General features: G+C 40.1%; 1 protein-coding gene across 1 annotated transcript in view; it reads right to left on the bottom strand.

Moving 5' to 3' along the window:
• Positions 1-7495, bottom strand: part of LOC5572394 — a 67340-nt gene extending 59845 nt beyond the window's left edge. The window contains exons 1-2 of the mRNA XM_021838643.1: positions 6261-7495; positions 6079-6184 (exon numbers count right to left, since the gene is read on the bottom strand). Coding sequence (XP_021694335.1) covers positions 6079-6184; positions 6261-6951 — 797 coding nt within the window. The 5' untranslated portion in view covers positions 6952-7495. The remainder of the gene's footprint in view (positions 1-6078; positions 6185-6260) is intronic.
• Positions 7496-19461: the final 11966 nt, after the last annotated feature.

Genomic DNA, 19461 nt, shown 5'->3' with positions numbered 1-19461 from the left:
ACTTTCCTGAGGAAGAAGATAAGGCAGCAGTCCGCGAACAAAAATCCAAGGATTATGACGAAATGATCAACCAACTGAAGGAAAATTTTTTCGACGCTGAGACAACAAGGCCCGAGAAGTTCCGTATTTTGACAGTTTTGCCGAAGTCGTGGTCTGTCTAAAAAATGGTTACACAGTTTGGCAAGTACATGGCGATGGAAGCCAAAAAATTGGCTGAACAAAAAGGAGTATTGTCTACACCAGATAGCAAATGTGGACAAAGTTTGAAGAATACCTGACAAAATTGTCATTTTGTTTCGTGTCACAGGAAGATTACGAACAAGGATCAGAAAAACTAAGTAACATACATCAACAAGCAAAGCTAATTCCAGGAACACAGAAATTCCATTGCTTTGTACCCATTTCCGAAAACAAAATCGCAGCAAAACTGTATTCAAGTGATGAGGCAGTAAGCTATTATAATGTTTATAGAAAAGTAAAAACATAATCAAATAAGTTGACATTTAATATCTGTTCTTTACCAATATATATTAAAACAAATAAAACTATTAAAGTTATGTACAATAATCGTGAGAATAAATAAATAAGGTTAAGAAGTTTAAAGGCGTTTTTCCTTCTTCCCCTCCTTAACATCATTCATATTATCACCTTCCATCGTAATACCACAGACAAACAGAAGTAACACCTAGAACATTTTTCACAAAATTCTCTCGACCACAAATACTACCACCATCTAGTGAGCTTATTGGACGAAATAACTTTTTGTGCCACATGTCCAACAGGTGGCGGTAGTGTGAAATGTCAAACACGAAGGAAAGCGACGCGCGCGCCTCTGGTTGTGAATTTGACAACTGTTGTATTTTAAACTGATCGTTAAATTCGTGGGCGATGGAAATTTATCCAGTGTTACGTCTGTTTGTCTGTGGTAATACTTATATTAATTCTTAACAATATTCCAACAATCATCCTGTATCTTTCGAACAGTTCATCCAACCGTCTAAATGTCAAAGAAAAAGTAGATGGGATATTAATGTGGGAAGAGATTAACGTAACATTGTTGATGGAGCATCTGGAATAATGCAAGAAACGGGCGTATTTTCTTAAGTTTTATGATATTAATATAATTCAATCCAAAATATCTTGAAGCGGTAACTTATAGGAAGATCATTGATATTAGAATTTTGAATTGTTTTTGGATAAAAAATCATATTGCAGCATCAAAACGCCTTTTCTATCACCAGAAATTGAATTTTCAGAAATACACCAAAAGTTGCCCTTAGAACAAAAATTTTATTTTAAATTGCACCATGTTGAAACTGCCTTTAAAACATGGGATATTAATGTGGAAAGAGATAAACGTAACATTGTTGGTGGAGCATCTGGAGTAACTTATGAAACGAGCGTATTTTCTTAAGTTTTATGATATTAATATAATTGAATCCTAAATATCTAGAAAACGGCTAGTTTTAGGAAGATCATTGTTATTAGCATTTTGAATTGTTTTTGGACGAAGAATCATATTACAGCATCAAAACGTCTTTTCTACGGCCAGAAATTGAATTTTCAGAAATGCAACAAAAGTTGCTCTTCGAAAAACTTTTTTATTTTAGATTGCACCATGTTGAAACTGTGCTTAAAACATCTGGTTTTATATTGAAATTTTACAGAAAAAAATTGAAAAAAATCGAAGATACCTATTTTTTGCAATTTGTGTTTTAAGGTTTAATTTCGATTTTTTCATGAAAATAAGAGTATTTTTTTTTTCAGTGTATATTTTTTTTACAAAGCCTATTTGATTGTCTACCATCCCTCCTCAGACACTATTTCTCTATAACAAACGGTTTCCGAGGTACAATTTTTTTTAAATGGTGGTGCCAAAAATACATACGCTCTTATCAGAAGTTACTCTCGATTCTAAACGATCCCCAATTATATGAGATAATTTTCGTCTCATATACTTAATACATCTGTGCAGTTTCATCCAAATCGGAATGGTACATGTCAGATTTCAGCATTTTATGGACGATTTCGCGTGGAACCGCTCATAAGGTACAATTACCTCCAGTTTAAATTGTAATTCCAGCGTGTGCTGGAATAAGGGCGTAAGTCGCATGATCGATTTCTCTTCATCGATCCACTCTTCTGTGAATAAAGGTGACAAGATTCAAGTTTGTCAGCATTTTTCCACTTCAAACCGCTTGGCAGCGATGCAATCTGGCGTCCTGAGGTGAAAAACGCTGACAAACTTGCATCTTGTCACCTTTATTCACAGAAGAGAGAATCAATGAAGAGAAATCGATCATGCGACTTACGCCCTTATTCCAGCACACGCTTGAATTCTTGTATATTTCGACACGAATTAAAAAAAAATTCCAAAGTCTATTTTTTTTATTTTATTTTATTTTATTTTATTGATGTACAAGGGGGTCAGGGGCCAAGTCTCCAGCATAAGTTTGAAAACTCACACCGTCCATAATACACCGAGGGGGTTTTGGAGTTTGGGAAGTAGGCAACGCAACATCTTTGACCAGAAGGTTCTTTAAGTTTTGCTTCTACTCTTGACTTCCAATACACGTATGAATGATGCAAGGCCAAAAGAACATGAATCAGCCATACATATAGCGGTAGTGAAGTGTTTTGCCTAAGGACATGGAAAAGGAGGGATTTTGTGTGGTGTTTTGTAAATAGCTCTGTGGAACAAGTTTGTTATTAGTTAAAAATTTAGTTGATCTGATTCACCTTGCAATCAATAATAAGAATATTTACGGAAACATAATACTTATCTTGTCTCGGCCAATACGCTGCCATGTCTTTCCTCTCGGATGATTTTTTCCTCGTTGTAATGGCGGGTTTTATATGAAAACAAGGATAAATAGAGAAGAAATGTTAGTGATTGTTACATGCTTTATTGCTGTATTAACCTACAATGAAATCATACAAAATTCGCTCTTTGGATTCCCATGATAACAATCCCCAGCTTCCGAGAAACTCCATGGCAATGATCACTGTACGCCATGTGCGGCATTCAGGACATCTCAACACTACTGATGACGAACAACAAAAAGTGAATCCAAAAGAGTGAAAACCCTAATGTTTCAATGTAGGACAATCCAGCTTTATTGCATGTGAGATGTTTTTAGTGATATTCTCACAACGGCCATTCAGAATGGTTCGACGGATGTATATAAAAGATCATTATGATTAAATTAACGCGACGACATGTTAGTAAGCTCAAAACGATTATTGTATTTGCAACTGTTAATTTAAATAGTTAAGCTAAGGGTCGGTTATTGTATATAACTTTATAGATAAGCAGAAAAATAGCACTAACGCGAAGTAATGACCTTCCATCCCATCTTCAAGTGCTCCCCACAAGCACAACACTTCATTCTGGCACTTTAGAACGTCCATGTTGTAACTTGTTCACACAAGAAATCTGCCTCGACCGAGTTGTCAGAACGCGCCCATACCCCTTTCTGAACCAAAAAAAATTCCAAAGTCTATTTGAACCGAAATTATCTAAAAAAAAATCTCTAGAATTTCTACGCAAACTTGCATTACTACCATATACATTACTCTAAAAATCTGATACGATTTGGATATTGAGTGATTCGTAGAGTAATTTGTATTGAGGTATTCCCAGAGTAGTTTATGTGTGTGTGTGTGTGTGTGTATGTACAATCCATCTCCCACTGACCGGCAGTGCTTTTATGGAAGAAAATTGTATGCATGTATTTTTGATACCCTTCGATATCTTTATATCTGCAGACAATTTTAGCCCGGAAGATGAAAGGTGATAGTTCTACTGAAATTCCAACGACCCATTTCAAGAATGGCAGTAAATACACACACATTCTGAGGTCATTTTCATATACAGTAAGCCCCGCATAAAAACACCCAGACATCAAATGGATATATGAAATGTTTTTACACTTCCCGAATCGAAAATTAAATTTTCGACCCTGGCACGTATTTAGTTTCAAATGATAATAGGTGAGTAAATAATAATAATGAACGATTTTACCTGGATGTAATGCTCTTTTTTTCCGTCGCCACACTGAGCTTACCGCCAAATACTATACACTTTTTCACTGCACTGCACGCATAACATGATCGCTTCACCCGCCCCCGCAGGAGCAAGCGTCACGGTCAAAGGATCACACACTACTCAGGTATTCCCAGAGTAATTTATGAACCAAAAAAGAAGAAATATCTAGATGGTATTTAAGAATATAAGAATCCCGAGATTATCATTTGGAAAAAAAAACTAATGGAGTAATTTTTAGAATCTGAAACAATACTTGATGGAATTTTTAGAGAAATTTTTGAGAAGTTCAAGAATGAATTGCAAAATCTTCCAAAAAATCTGTTGAATAATTTCTTTAAAAAATTCTCAGAAGAAACGCTAGTGCTGTTAAAAGAAAAAAATCTCTGGTATTTTACTTGAAAGAATCATTGGTATATGTTTTGGAAAAATCTTAGGACGACATACATAATCCCTGAACAAATTGCTCGGAAATTTTTTACGTATAAAAAGCTTCTGAAAAAAAAATGATTGAACGAGTTCCGCTAGAATTGTTTTAATTATTTAGAATTTTCTTAGGGTAAGTAGGAATTTTTGAAGAAAATTTTCAAATATTATTTTATAAAGAGCTTTGAAGGAATGCAACAACATCAATTTAATTTTTCGAGAAATCTAAGAGAAAACATGAATTGTCACAGAATTGCCTGTTAAAAATACAGATAGATTTGTGGAGAACTTCTTTGGAAAATCGCTTAGATTATTTTCCCAATTGAATCCTGTTTAACTGCTTAGAAAAATCTTGGGGAATATAAGAAATAATCCTTAGAGTAACACGTAGAGGAATCATTTTATGTTTTTGCTGGAAGTCCTATATATTTTTTGCTGTGATTTTTTCAAGCAACCATGGAACCATTTTCTTAAAGAAACCACCAGATTTTGAAGAACTCCTCAGTTATTCCAATCCTAAACAAAACAATAATGAACAAGAGGATGATATTTCAAACTAACAACTGGCATTTATATGTAATAACTACGTGGAGAGTCTTCCAGGAAAAATATTTAAAAGAATGTCTGAAGCATTCTCTTTCGAAATTCTTCAAACTTCTGGAAAAATCTGTTGAATAATAACTACTAAGCTACAGGAGGAACTCATTCAAACTGTTATAGGAGTTTTTGGAGAAAGCGCTGAAAAAGTACAGAAATAATTCATGAAGAAATCTCCGTGGGAATTGTCAGTGTATGATTGATTATTTGAAAAGATCGGAAAAGAATCACTAGGCATATTCCTCTCGAATTCTTTGAAAGAATTCTGAAAAGTTTTCTGCTACTGGATTGAACGAAGAGTGAATATTTCAGACAAAATCCGGACACTGGCCTTTTCACTATATTTTTAGACCAAATTCCGTTTTTTTTTTGCCCAGAATCCATAATTATGATGCCTTTTACATTCTCCGTGCATAATAGTGGTCGAAAAATGATTTTTTGGGTGATTGAAAACCAGAGTCTGGGATTCGAAGCACAAGGACCCGCCCAGTATGACAGAAATTTTAAAAATAAAGCATTGAGCTTCCAGAACCAAAAAGAGAAACTTTGTTACTAAACCTGATATCCGGCATTATATTTGATCGTATCATTACCCTTAACCAGCCAACATAACTTTTCAGCATGTGAAACACACTAAAATATAATTCTGTTACTAGCGCACCTAGCGGGTGAGTTCTCAATCAGGATTATCACTGCAAGGTAACCTTTAATCTGTTGAACAACTTTGCGGAAGACTTCAAATTTCTAGCTTATCAAAATCTAGAGAAATAGAATATTGAAGAAAATCTCTTACTAGTGCCACCTAGCGGATGCATTCCCAATCAGGTTTGTCCTTCTACTTATTGTCATTTCGACCTTTAACTCATTCGTCCTTCAACTTTCTACATAGAATTTTTTTGACCATATTCTTGGACTCAGCGAACCATTTAACATTGAAAGTTATCGAATTTTTCGAACTGAAATACAAATATTCGGCGTCGGCGGTGGTCTATAAGGTTTTGATTGCTTACCTCAACTCGTTTATCTTTCCGAACGCAATAATCCCTCTGAGTATCCAACGGTCGCCATCATTAAAATACATGCCTCCACCACTGTCTCCTGGAAAGGGGCTGGTTCCTAAAAATTGCGGAGAAGTTGAAATCGATAATTAATAGCATTGATTTATGTTTCTATGCAAGCTGTCCTATACTACCATTTCGATTTCCAGCGCAGAATACATTATCGTTCAAAACGTGTCCAAACAGTAACCTATCATTCAGCAAACACTCCAAGTGTTTAACCACCGGAAGTGAGGCCGTCCTGAGCACTTCCGACAAGATTCCATTCTCCGTCTTCCCCCACCCGGTGACCCAACCACGTTCCCCTTCCAGTTCTCGCAAATCTCGATCCACGTTCTGATCCAGACAAATCGGAATCACAGTGCTGGAGTATTCTACTGGCAAGCGCATCACCAACACAGCGATATCATTCTCGTTGGGTTTATAGTCCGGGTGCTCGTGAACTTTGCTCACGTCACGAATCACAACGTTATCGGACACCTCCGACAGGTTCTGCTGACCGATATGAAGCTCGATCTCGTAGAAAAGCGCGGGCAATGAATATTTAGAGTGTTGTTTGACGACGCAATGAGCTGCTGTCAGAACGTGTTTTTCGTTGACCAAAGTTCCTCCGCAACAATATTCGAACTTTTCACTTTTGTCGTTCCTTTTAAACACGGCCACGTGCCACGGCCAATGACCTTTCTCCACTTGCCATCCGCTGCCGATCAGTGGACGGATCCCATGTTGCCTGATTCCACACTGGAAGTTTGCCTGGGAGAGAAGGACATATTGTGACAAACACAGAAAACTTAACACTCGGAAACACATGAATTCGCTCATCATCGTCTATTCGATCTCTTTCGCATCACAATCGGTAAGCAACTGAAGTTTTTTGTAAGCAGAGCTTGCCACAGGATGAACAATGTATACCATTGGCGTAGCCTCGGTTCCTGTCCATGAAATCACAGGTGGGGAGCGACCCTAGAAGCTAAAATGATCATGAGCATAGAATAATCGAAATTGCACAAGGAATCAACAGACCGAGCTCGGGAGAAGCTTATCATCTCCAATGTATAATAATCCTTACAGTAATTGGGGAAGGGAAGGAATGTTAGTGTGACATCCATTGTTACTAAGTACCGTGCATACCTCTGCATCTTCATGGAGTTTTTGTGAGTGAGAAGGATTCAGAAGCTACGCAATGTGGATCCATCTAAGTAAGTATTGCGATTCATGTAACCCTAATCTCAAAAATCATCTATTTTTACATAGATGAAGACTGAACATATCATTGCAGGCCGAGTATCTTGATAAACAACAGGAGATTCAGTATGGTAAATGATTCGAATTCATGGAACATGAAATAAAATAGTCGTCTATCAGTCTTTGAAAAGAACGTCATCAATTCTAATGGCAAATCATTTGAAGTTTTTTTTTTGGTCAAACTTGATTTTTTTGGCTGTTTTTACTAAAGCGTCATACAGCGCCATCCTCTTCAATGGTAGAGTGTAAGTGCCTTCGGAAGAAATGTCAAATATGCCTCAATGAGCAACTTTGCAGAAGAAAGTTTTTTTTGGCTAAGACGCTCCTATCAAAAGTTCAAATTAAATAAGTTTTAACTTATCTAGATAAAATCCGAAGGAAGCAAAATGTTGTATTCCAAAATACTTTGTTGAAAATACTAAACCTCTAGGATACATAGCCAGGGTATTAGAGGTTTTGGCCGTCGAAAATAGTGATCTGCCCCATAGTGTGTGATCTCAGAATCGACAGTGTTTTGCACATTAATGCATTCTTCCTTAATTTCATCTACATTCTTCACCACTTTCGATTATTTTAGAAGGTGCACTTTCTAAATGGCCCAGTATTTGTTTTTACAATCGTTCATTACTGGGTTACTGGGCTACGAGAGTTCGAAGATAAGAAACATTATGTGGCATACCATTCAGCAAACTTCTCAAAACAAACTGATATAGGACATTTAAATTACTAGTGATTAGCGGGAATCCCCCCATAGGCGTTGTAGGAAAAAAAAGCTACCTTCTCAGTTTACTTCTAAACCGGATAATAAAAACTAAGCCTGAATAAGTTTTACTGTCACGTAAATCAGATGATGCGTAATTTGTGAATTTCTTCTTGTTTACATCAAATATAGGGTAGATGGTGGAGGTACTAAGCATGATTGAACTTCATTTAACCGCCTAAATTCAAGAAGCTCAATTAATGTACATCTTAATATTGTAGGGGAAGGGGTGGTAAAATGAACACCTTAAGATTATCTTCTTGTTTCGTATAGAAAAACGAGGTATTTGTACAGTTCTAAAGCACAACATCAAAAATAGGGATTGTGGAGTTTCTTGTTAATCTGACTTGACAACTTGAATGATAATGATCTTCCAGTAGTCATGGCATACTATGAATGATAAATCACCACATCTCTCTTTCTTCCAAGAGTTTTGTTGGTATCAATGCCAGCATATGACAGTTCTAATTGGGTCCTATTGAACTCTATTGTTTTAGGGACGGAATCTGTAGTCCAAAAGATGATCATGAAATTTCAATGAAAGCTGTCGCTCAAAGCTGATCATGATTTTTTCAAATAAAAGCTGCGGGTCACTCAATTTTATACTGTCCTGACTTAATCATATGCATATTGGTTTCCTATTTCCTCTTTTTCCTGGACGTTTCTCAGAAAAATATCTATGCAAATTTGTATATTCAGACGTTGTATAGAGATCTTTGAAATCTTCGTACATCCACTATGTCAACAGAACATACATTTTCTTCTTTTGCGGCACTCGACAATCTGTTACATTTCTTCTAAGATGAGCATTTTCCACCAAACACAACATATCAAATCTGTCAATTTTCCTGGTCCCTTCTGAGAGGAACATTCCTATACTTCCGCTAAACCCAACGGATCGAATCCGTGGCTGCTCCCTTCTAAGGCGAGCATTTCGAAACTTCCACCGGACCCGATAGATCGAATCTATCGCTTCGGTACTCGTTTTGAAACGAGTTTTTGTACTTCCGCTGGCCCTAACGGATCGTATCCGTTGATACGGCAGCTCCCTTCTAAGGCGAGCATTTACTTTTCGACCGGACCCGACAGCTCGAAACTGTCGCTGCGGTAGCTCCCTTCTAAGGCGAGCATTACACCACAAAAGATCAAATAAATGGTCGCAGTGGTAATATGTCCCCGACACTGTTATCCCTTTCGTTCCCTTCATAGGCGAACTTTTTATTGAAACAGCCTGACCCGACGGATCGAATCCGCCGCTAAGTCAACTTCCCTTCTAAGGTGAAGTTTTTTTTATACCTTACGCACTTACTAATTTTATTATTATCGCAAAAACAGTGGCTTTAAAAATTTCGGTTACGACTACTTCTTGGGTTACAGTTCTCCGGAAATACAAATCTTCAGACAGCTATTAAACGCTTCAAATATCCTTTTGTAGCAAAAAAAAATTTTTTTGATGGCCATTGTAGACGTACGTGGGTCCTTTCATCGCCAATGTGGAGTTTCTTGTTAATCTGACTTGACAACTTGAATGATAATGATCTTCCAGTAGTCATGGCATACTATGAATGATAAATCACCACAGGGATGTTATCTATAGCAGCGACACGAATTCAGATTAAAATAGCTAGATGTTTACATTTTTTTTTTTGTAATTTCTCATCGTAATAGGCTGTTTTTTATCACGTCAATCTGTCATGAAACGGCCTACTTTTCTGCACTGATGTATGCAGTGCGGGAATAGTCATTACGAACTGAAACCAGTGCTGTAATGATTCATTACGTAACGCTTTCTCATTACGCAACTCTTTTGAGTTGCGTAACGAATCATAAAATAACAATTTATCAGAAATTGTAAAATAATGGTGAATGCATTCCGATATAATTTCTGATACTGTTATGTAGTCTTCTATGAAATTGCAAAAAATGTTGTACGTAACTCGTTACAGAACTCGATTTTTACAGCACTCGTCGTAATTATCCTACTCGGCAAGCCTCGTAGGATAAATTTACAACTCGTGCTGTAAAAATCATCATTCTGCAGCTTGTTCCGTAAACTACTATTATCGCTAACAAAATACGATGCAAATGTTCATTTTACCTACGCTATGTGGGTAAAATGAACAGCTGTTGGTGGTGAAATGAACATCATGCAAAAAACGTGAGCAAAACAAATATTTGCATTGTATTCCCGAAAATATATCCATTAATGATTGTACTTAAAGGAAAACACGTGTGGTTGCAACGGTATGACAAATTAGAATAATTTTTTACAGTTAACATAATTCAAGGGTTACTATGATTAACATCCCCTCATATCCCTGAATTCAATAAACTCCAAGTAAACGCCTTGCTTCCTGAAGTTTCGGAAATGGAACTGATTTTGTCAGGGCATCTGCCAATTGTTGATCGGAAGAAACATGTTGAAGGACAATAGTTTTCTGTTCCAACTGCTCCTTGATAAAATGATGACGCATATCGATGTGTTTGGTCCGCGTCGAGTATCCTACTTTTTTTTTAGCTAAACAGATTGCGCTCCTATTATCGCAACTCATTTGGACAGACGTGTTGACTCCGCTTAGCTCTGCTCGGAATGAGCGCCACCAGAGAGCTTCCTGTCCAGCCGCTGCGATAGCCATATACTCCGCTTCTGTTGTGGATAGAGCCACTGTTGGTTGCCTTCTGCAACTCTACGCAACTGCTCCGCCCGCATGCAGAAACACGTATCCTGTTACGGATCGCCTGGTTTCCGAATCGTTTCCCCAATCTGCATCCGAGTACCCGTGGAACTGTTCTACGTTGTCGCTATCATATACGAGTTTCATATCTTTTGTTTCTTTTAGATACCTGAGTATGCGTTTGGCTGCCGTCCAATGGGCTTCCCCCTGGTTGCTATTGAAGCTGCTGATTGCATTGACCGCGAATGATACGTCTGGTCGTGTGCATTGTGCAAGGAACTGTAGCCCACCAACAAGCTCCCGGAACGGTACCTTTGACATCCTTTCAGCTTCATCGGACGAAAATTCGGGCACATTTCCTTCGTCAACTTCTGGCATGAATCGAACGGTGTTGAAACGGGATTGCAGTTGACCATTTCAAACCGTTCCAACAACTGCTCGATGTACTTCTCCTGGTCCAAGGTAATCCTTCCATCGGCTTGCGTAACGCGCATTCCTAGAACCTGCTCCGCATACCTCAGATCCTTCATCTGGAATTGTGCCATCAGCTGCTCCTTCAACGCTGTCACCATGTCGTCATCGTTGGCGAACACCAATAAATCGTCCACGTACACGGCCACGATAAGAATCTTGTCGCCTTGGATCAAGTAGTAGACGCACGTGTCCATCTTCGACCTTTGCAGGCCAATGTTGCGCAGCCGTGTCGAGTTTAGTGTTCCATACGCGGCTTGCTTGCTTTAGCCCGTACAGTGCTTCCTTCAGACGGCATACCTTGCCGCCGGGGGCGACGAAACCTTCTGGCTGCTCCATGTAGATTTCTTCATCCGCTAAGTCACCATCGCTTCTCGCCAACGAATGCTGTCGTCTGATCGCAATGCCTCTGGGTACGTTTGCGGTTCGACGCCGTGAGATACCTGAGACGAGGAATTGATATGAGGGACGGCACTGAAATTCAATTGAAAATCGTTGTACTTGCCTGGGATATAGCGCTCCCTGCCACTGCGCCTGACCACACATTGTTGATCCTCTTGTTGTGGAGGGAGCGCAGATTCTGTTGGTACTGGCAACTCCGTGTCACCGGCTGGTTCTGGCAACTCCTTGTCACCGGATTCGTTCGCATCATCGTCGTTACCTGGCTCGGATTCCAGATTGACTTCTGCCGCTGTCATCCGAAATTGCAGCATATCTGGTTCGGGAACTACAGATCGCTTTTCGTCGCTGTTCTCATTTATGAAGACAACATCACGGCTCACGAACACATTTTTGGTCCTCGGATTGTAGATTCGGTACCCTTTGGATCCTGCAGCATACCCAACGAAAACACCATTCTCGGATTTTGGGTCCCATTTCTTCCGCAGCACTTTTGGTATGTGCGTCATCACTCTGGTACCGAACACGTGCAGATTGGACAGGTCCGGCTTCGTTCCGAAAAACCGCTCTTCTGGTGTCACTTGCAGGCCCTTCGTTGGTGACCGGTTGATCAGGTAGCAGGCTGTTCCAACCGCTTCCACCCAGAACGATTTATCCAATCCAGCATCAAACAGAAGACACCGGGCACGCTCCACGATGGTCCGGTTCATGCGTTCGGCCAGACCATTTTGCTCGGGATTATAGGGCACGCTGGTTTCATAGTGGATTCCACATTGCCGCAAGTAACGCTTCATCTCTTTGTTGATGTACTCCGTCCCGTTGTCACTTCTCAAACGCTTGACTCGCTTACCAGTTTGGGTCTCCACATACGCCAAGAAATCCTTGAAACACTTTAGCACTTCCGTCTTTTTTTGAATGAAGTAGATGAAGCACTTCCTACTGGCATCATCGATGAAGGTGAGAAAGTATTTGCTTCCACCTTTGGATGTCGTTTCCATGGGACCGCACAAATCACTGTGGACGACTTCCAACACATTTGCTGCTCTGCCCCCTTTGAACTTGAAAGGCTGACGTTACCTTCCAAGCACGGAATGCACGCCGGTAATTCTCCATCGCCAAATTGCACACCATGGACCATACCACGGAGCCGCTTCAAGCTGTGCGCATTCAAGTGCCCCATACGACGGTGCCATAATCCGATGTCTTCCTTCGGGGATGCTCAGTAACTCCGAAACGTCAAGTATTTCAGTTGCTCCGCCTACGTCTGCTTTGATCGTTACGTTGCGCTTGGAAACTACAGGCGTCTCCATGCTGTTTGCTACTACAACACTATCACTCACCTCTTTTGCTTCTTTCAGGATCGCCTTTTTCCGGCACATGTGTGATGACGTACCAGAATCGAAGATCCACTCGTTCGCATTGCAGCGACCGTGCTGCACCCTGAATGCCGTGTGTCTATCGAACTTCTTCGACGTCTGCTGGCTTCCTCTACGTTGCCCCTTCGACTCTGACTTGGCTTATCGCTGGCACTCGGAGGCATAATGACCAGGTTGGTTGCACCGGAAACACCTCAGATGGGATTTATCCGTTTTGGAAGGCTTCGATTTCCCTTTTGGCTGCCCATAGAACGCCCGTCCCGAATCGCTTCCTGTAGAGTCGTCGGGCCATTTCACGTCCTGGAGAATCTTCGCTCTGATCGTGTCCGCTCGCATCTAGATTCCTGATGCTTCCAGGCCCATAATCATGGGCTCGTATTGTTTCGGCAGACCCATCAGCAAGATGCTTGACATCCATCGATCGTTCACCTCGAAGCCAATCTGCGCTAGTTTGTGCTTGGTGGACATCAACTGGTTCACATAGTCTTCCACCGTGGCACAATCAACTAGCTTTACTCCGGTTAACTGCCGAAGCAGTCCAAACTCCCGGATGTATCCACTGTCTTGGAATACTGCCTTTAAGCTGTCCCATGCTTCCTTAGCCGTAGTTGCATTCTGGACAAGGCTGTAGTTCGTCGGATCGATGCTCAAGCAAATGGTTGCGAGGGCACGCTCCGAAAGCTCCTCCGTCGGGTTCTCCATCTTGATGGCCGCCCACGTACCTTCTCTGATCTTGATCGCAAAGGCCCAGGAACTGTAGTTTTCCTGGCCTCGTAACCGCTCCGCCAATGGCAGAGAAATGCTTCCTCCCGCCGGAAGGATTTTTGAATTCGTCGCACCCGGTGCTCCTCCGGCCAAATCTGCATGCTGCTTAATTCCATTTCCTACCGCTACTCCGACCGGATATCCGGCTCCTGGATTGCTTCCTTCTGGATTTCCGTACATGCTTCGTACTGGAGTTCTCTGCAGCGACTTTACATTCTTCGGAATTCTTCAGTTTTCACTTCTTGGTTCTTGACGTGGGTGAAAATTTTTTCTTCAATTGTTTGCCCGTTGCTATGGTGCCACACTTGCGGCCCATAACCTAAAGGAAAACACGTGTGGTTGCAACGGTATGACAAACTAGAATAATTTATTACAGCTAACATAATTCAAGGGTTACTATGATTAACAGTAATCCATTCAAAAAGAAATCTAAAGGTTTCAAATTTGACATCATATGATAACGATATTCACCTCACTGAAAAGCCTCAAGACTCCCGAGCCAAAAGTTACGCCAATTTTTATTTTCAAACGTGGATTTCTAAAATCTTATTTTGCATTGATATTTCCACTTCAATTCGCCTCCGTATCAACCCGAAGAATCTGATTTATGATCAAAACCGCCCGTGTGTGAAAAAAATTCAATCAAATTTGTTTTTTATCGGTAAAAGCCACGGTGTTCATTTTGTCACCACTTCCCTTAGACCATGGCGAATACTCGGGAATCTGCAGAGAAACTCCGCTTACCTGGTAGGGTTTCAATCAAGGGGTGGATCACTCCTGATGCATCTGATGAATCGGAATAATTTCATGCATTTAAATGCACGTAAGGCGACATCCATTTATTACGTAACGCTAAAATTGGAAATTTTCGACCCCCTCCCCCCCCCCTCCGTAACGCTTTTTGTATGGATTTTTTTTTAAATTTTGTATGAGTCGTAACGCTCGAGCCTACCCCCTCCCCCCCCTTCGAGCGTTACGTAATTTGTGGATGTCGCCTAAATGCACACTCGACAAATTTTTAATTCATGGCTTGCTCCAACAATTCTTTGTTGTTTTTGTCAAAGTGTCAAACTCATTCTTCCATACACTGAACGAAAACTCCGGTCGCACATTGAATGATCATTGACTCATCCGAGCCCCATACCTATTTTCAGACACAATCAAGATGATTTTCATCTGCGCGAAAATCATCTGTTTAGAAATCACTCCGAATGAAAATCATCCAGTCTTGGAATGATTTTTATCCTTCGAATAGATGCCTCAAATTGAATGATCATCATACATGCATGTAAGCAATCCCCATTCCATTGTAGTTAATAATTTAAAAGAATTCAAATAAAAAATAAACAACTTCAGAGCATTGTTGGTGAATGTACACTGTTATTTATTTTCTTAACGAGGTTATCAAATATATTATTTACCAGTCTTCAGGAACAGATGCCAACCTACCGAATACATTGTATGACCTCCAAATACTTGCAGATTTGCGACCTGTGATTGGTAGATACCATTAAGAAGCGTTAAATAAATGATACAAAAGAGGCTAATGTAAGATTCCAAGTGCAATTACCTGTAAAATTCACCCAGAAACGCTTGGAAAGCCACGCTGCCGTCACCATGTTTACGTTTAGATTTAGAAGATTGTTTTGACATTTGACCATCCCCTTTTCGTCTGATACTTCAGACAGTAATTGAATGATTTTCGGTTTGGGACAAGGGAGATATTAAAGTCCGTCATAAGTTGCATGCTATTCATTCGTGTTACCATTGTTCAATTAGCTGCCTAATACCATTCTATTATGATCTAAAGTTCATCTCTGAATTGGATGATTTTTGTTCAACAGACAGTGGATACATCATATTCCTTCAAAGTCATTCAAAATGAGGAATATAATGTTTTATGACCCTGTGAATTACAAATCATTCAATGTGCGACCGGAGTTTTCGTTCAGTGTACTCACTCAAAAATGGTTGACCAGAGGAACTAAACACATTTAGTACCTGTAAAGTAAATTGAGAACCGGATATCGGCATTTGGGTAACAGCTTCATCAAAACGGATTAAATCTCTCCGTGGATAGTATGGAGTTCAGTTACGGGGAAACGCAGCTTTATGTCTGTTATAAGCAGGACTGCATCCGGATGTGACTGTTCTACGTGCTTTATGACCCCGATAATCAAATACCGTTATATCCCGCCAGCCTAATGATTGGTTGGCCACTTGCTGGTATTTATGAGAAGGTCAAAGAGATATAAATGGAAAGTTCAAGGCAATGTTTCCTGAGGATTTATCCGAAGGAGGAAGAATAGGTATATCAACGCCATGTTTTCTAACTTGGGCAACCACGGAAGGTTGACTTGCTTTTCAGCGAGTTTTCTACATGGCCGGGAGCCTGCGGATCCCTGGTTGTGAAACGTGGCGTTTAGTGGGTCTAGACTCTAAAGCTTATCGTACCCTACTTGTCCTCTATCCACATTGAAGGAAATAAAACAAACTTAACAATAATTAACATAATTTTTGTTGCTATATTTCCACTTAGATTTTAATTGAAAAGCTCTATGTGGAATTCCATCAGTCATCAATAAGGCACAGACTATGAGTTTTTCGGGAAAGATGTTCCGGTTACTCCTGCTTCTAAACAGCACTGTAATCAGGAACTTGATGCCTCAAATACCTATGAACGGCATCGATCATGCATGCATTTCAAAAATAGTATATTTTTCCATTCTTCAGCAATCTGAAATGAATGAAGTTTGTAATTAGTTACAGAATATAAAATAGAAAAGAAAATTAGACTTTCACCCTTTCACAACAAACAACGATGCGTTACTATAGCACGACACGATGGTGCGGATCAGGGCTAAGTTGATTGGAATGTCGAAGAAATGCATCTGATGCAATTTGATGTACATTCGATGTACACTGAACAAGTGATCCACCCCTTGGTTTCAATGCTAGTAATGGACCCCTTAGTAGCTGCATTTCATTCTCGACGCTTTCCCGCAATGATATCTCAGACGGATATACGTTTTGTGTAGTCTAACAACAAGTTCAATGTCTTTACTTCATAGTACGCCTACGAAACATACAAAATCATTCGATTTTTCCAGCGAAATATACATTTGGAAAACTGTTGTCCGAATGCCTATTATGGACCCCCCCCCCCCCCCCGGGTTTACAAATTTTACGTTTCCTATTATGGACCCTCCATTTGATTCCCATGTAATCCGGCTCGCTGCCTACGTGCCTACTATGGACCAACCTGGAAATGCGTATTATGGACCCTCTTGTGGGGTTTTTTTTTAATTTCCATACAAAGTGGGCCGAAGGGTCTCAGATTTTCATGAAACTTTTTCTACAGGCAGGGCTCATCAATATATGAATAAAAAAAATGAGAAAAATCAGGCTCGCTTATTTTCCCGGAAAACTCAGTTGGATTTTTTTTGTTTTCCTCTGACACTACTTACTTTGAAAAATCATAACTGAAGAACGAAGCATCATAGAAACAAAGTTTTTTTATGAAAATGAAAGCAAATTTTCTCAGGAATAAAAAAAAAATATTAACTGGAAAAAGTTTTCCACAAAATTTTTCACCGTTGAGAAAATTCGTAAAGAAACGCCGGAAAAACTATGTTCCAATTAGTGGAAAACTTTCAAAAATATATTTTTGAGAAGGTAATTTCATAAGCTTTAATCGCTGAAATTTTTGAAATGTACTTTTGTTTTCATTTTTGAGTTATGGCCAATTTTGTGGAAAATGACCATATAAGCCTTTTCTTTGAAAACCCATTTTTCAATCGAAGCTTCGGAAAAACAAAGATTTTTTATCAAAGCAATTGCAAATTTTCTAAAACATCTGAAAAAAGATATGGGATTGGTTTTAATGAAGTATATCAGGTATCAGAAGGCCGGCTCCAAAGGCACGTTCCCCACCAGTTGGGAGATTTGTGCCATCGCCATATTTGAGCCTATTTCATCATCTACCCGATGGGAGAGGAAAGGGAAGGGAAAGATGGGAGGAAATAGGAGTGGGGTCCCTTGAAGAGGGAAGATCGCATAAGCGAAATGAGAGCATGTAGCTCCATACCACAATGGGTTCGAACAGCGCCCTAAAAAGGGCACTGCAAAACGCATGAGCGTAAAGAGAGCCTATAGCTCATTACCACAGCGGGTTAAGAATAACAGGATGTCCTGAAGATTCAGGCTTCTGTATTCAGTTTCACTTAATAAGTGTTTACCAAGTAATTGGAATCGCATTTGCGCAAAAACTGGACAGTTACATATCAGGTGATACGAAGTTCCATAATCGGAGTCACAACTATCACACACAAATGAGTCAGCACGCTGAATATTTGCCATGTGATAGTTGAGTCGGCAGCAGTGCTGGAAAAGTTCACATCACGAAGCAGCTCACGAGTGTATACCAACGCATAACAAACATCACAGACTCGGGATCTGGCTAGGTGTGAGTAAGCCCGCACCCGTCTGCTCGGGAGAACATGTCAAAAGAAGTAGCAACAAGCTCGCGAGCGTTTACTCGCGAGTAACCGAGCAAGGTGTGATTTATTATGGTTTTGACAGACAAATTAATTGTATAATCATCATATCGACAGTAAACTACTCGTTTGTAGTCAAAAGCCCTTGAAAACCATAAATCTCGGAGGATAAGCAGCTTTTTTCCCAAAAGCACAATATGACTCTGAGCAGCTCCGAACACGTTCGCGAATCACTTTTAGCTTCAGTTACTCGGGAGTCGACAGATGCGAGTAAGCCAGCGCTCTGACGCTCGGGAGCGTTTGGTTTTGTTTTTGTTCCAGTTCAGATGAAGCGTTCTCCACTTTCCATCACTGCTGACCAAGAGACTGCAATTCTGCTTTGACAGATTTGTTAAATACTTCGCCACCTTTGGAGATGGCTCAGTAATATACAATTTTGTTTGACGACACGACTCCAAACTATTCCAATATTGCTTGTGCTGAGTTGCCGCCCAAGAGTTTATCTGAAGCTTCACCCAGCACTTCGAAATTGGAATAGCCGGCTCAGGGCCAATGAAGTCATGCGATGCTCCATCGCGAGCTAGCTCATCAGCCAATTCATTTCCAGCGATGGAAGAATGGCCAGGTACCCATACAAGGTTTACAGAGTTGACTGAATTCAGTTCCTCAATTTGAGTTCGACATGCGATAACAAGCTTCGACCTTGAGTAGGCCGAAGCGAGAGCTTTTATAGCAGCCTGACTATCTGAACAGAAGTATATGACTTTACCCATTACGCGCTGTTGAAGTGCTGATTGCACTCCACACATAAGAGCAAATATTTCCGCCTGAAAAACGGTGCAGTTTCTACCAAGTGAGTAAAACTGATTCAGCCTTAGCTCACGAGAATATACTCCTGCACCAGCTCTACCTTCAAGAAGGGAGCCATCAGTGTAACATACTATATTGTTTGATATACTTCTTTCCAAATAGCCAGACGTCCACTCTTCCCGTGAAGGGAATTGTGTGGTAAATGTCCTGTAAGGAAAGTGACAAGCAATTGTGAGATCACTTGGAGCAAGGACAATTTTGTCCCAATTCACCAAAAGTGAAAACAACGAAGTGTGTGTAGATCTACGATTCACTGGATTTTTCTCCAGTAGATCCAG

The sequence above is a fragment of the Aedes aegypti genome, chromosome 1 (genome assembly GCF_002204515.2).
Source record: "Aedes aegypti strain LVP_AGWG chromosome 1, AaegL5.0 Primary Assembly, whole genome shotgun sequence".
Lineage (NCBI taxonomy): Eukaryota > Metazoa > Arthropoda > Insecta > Diptera > Culicidae > Aedes > Aedes aegypti.
Note: the sequence above shows the minus strand (reverse complement) of the source record. Positions and strands in the feature narration are given on the sequence as shown.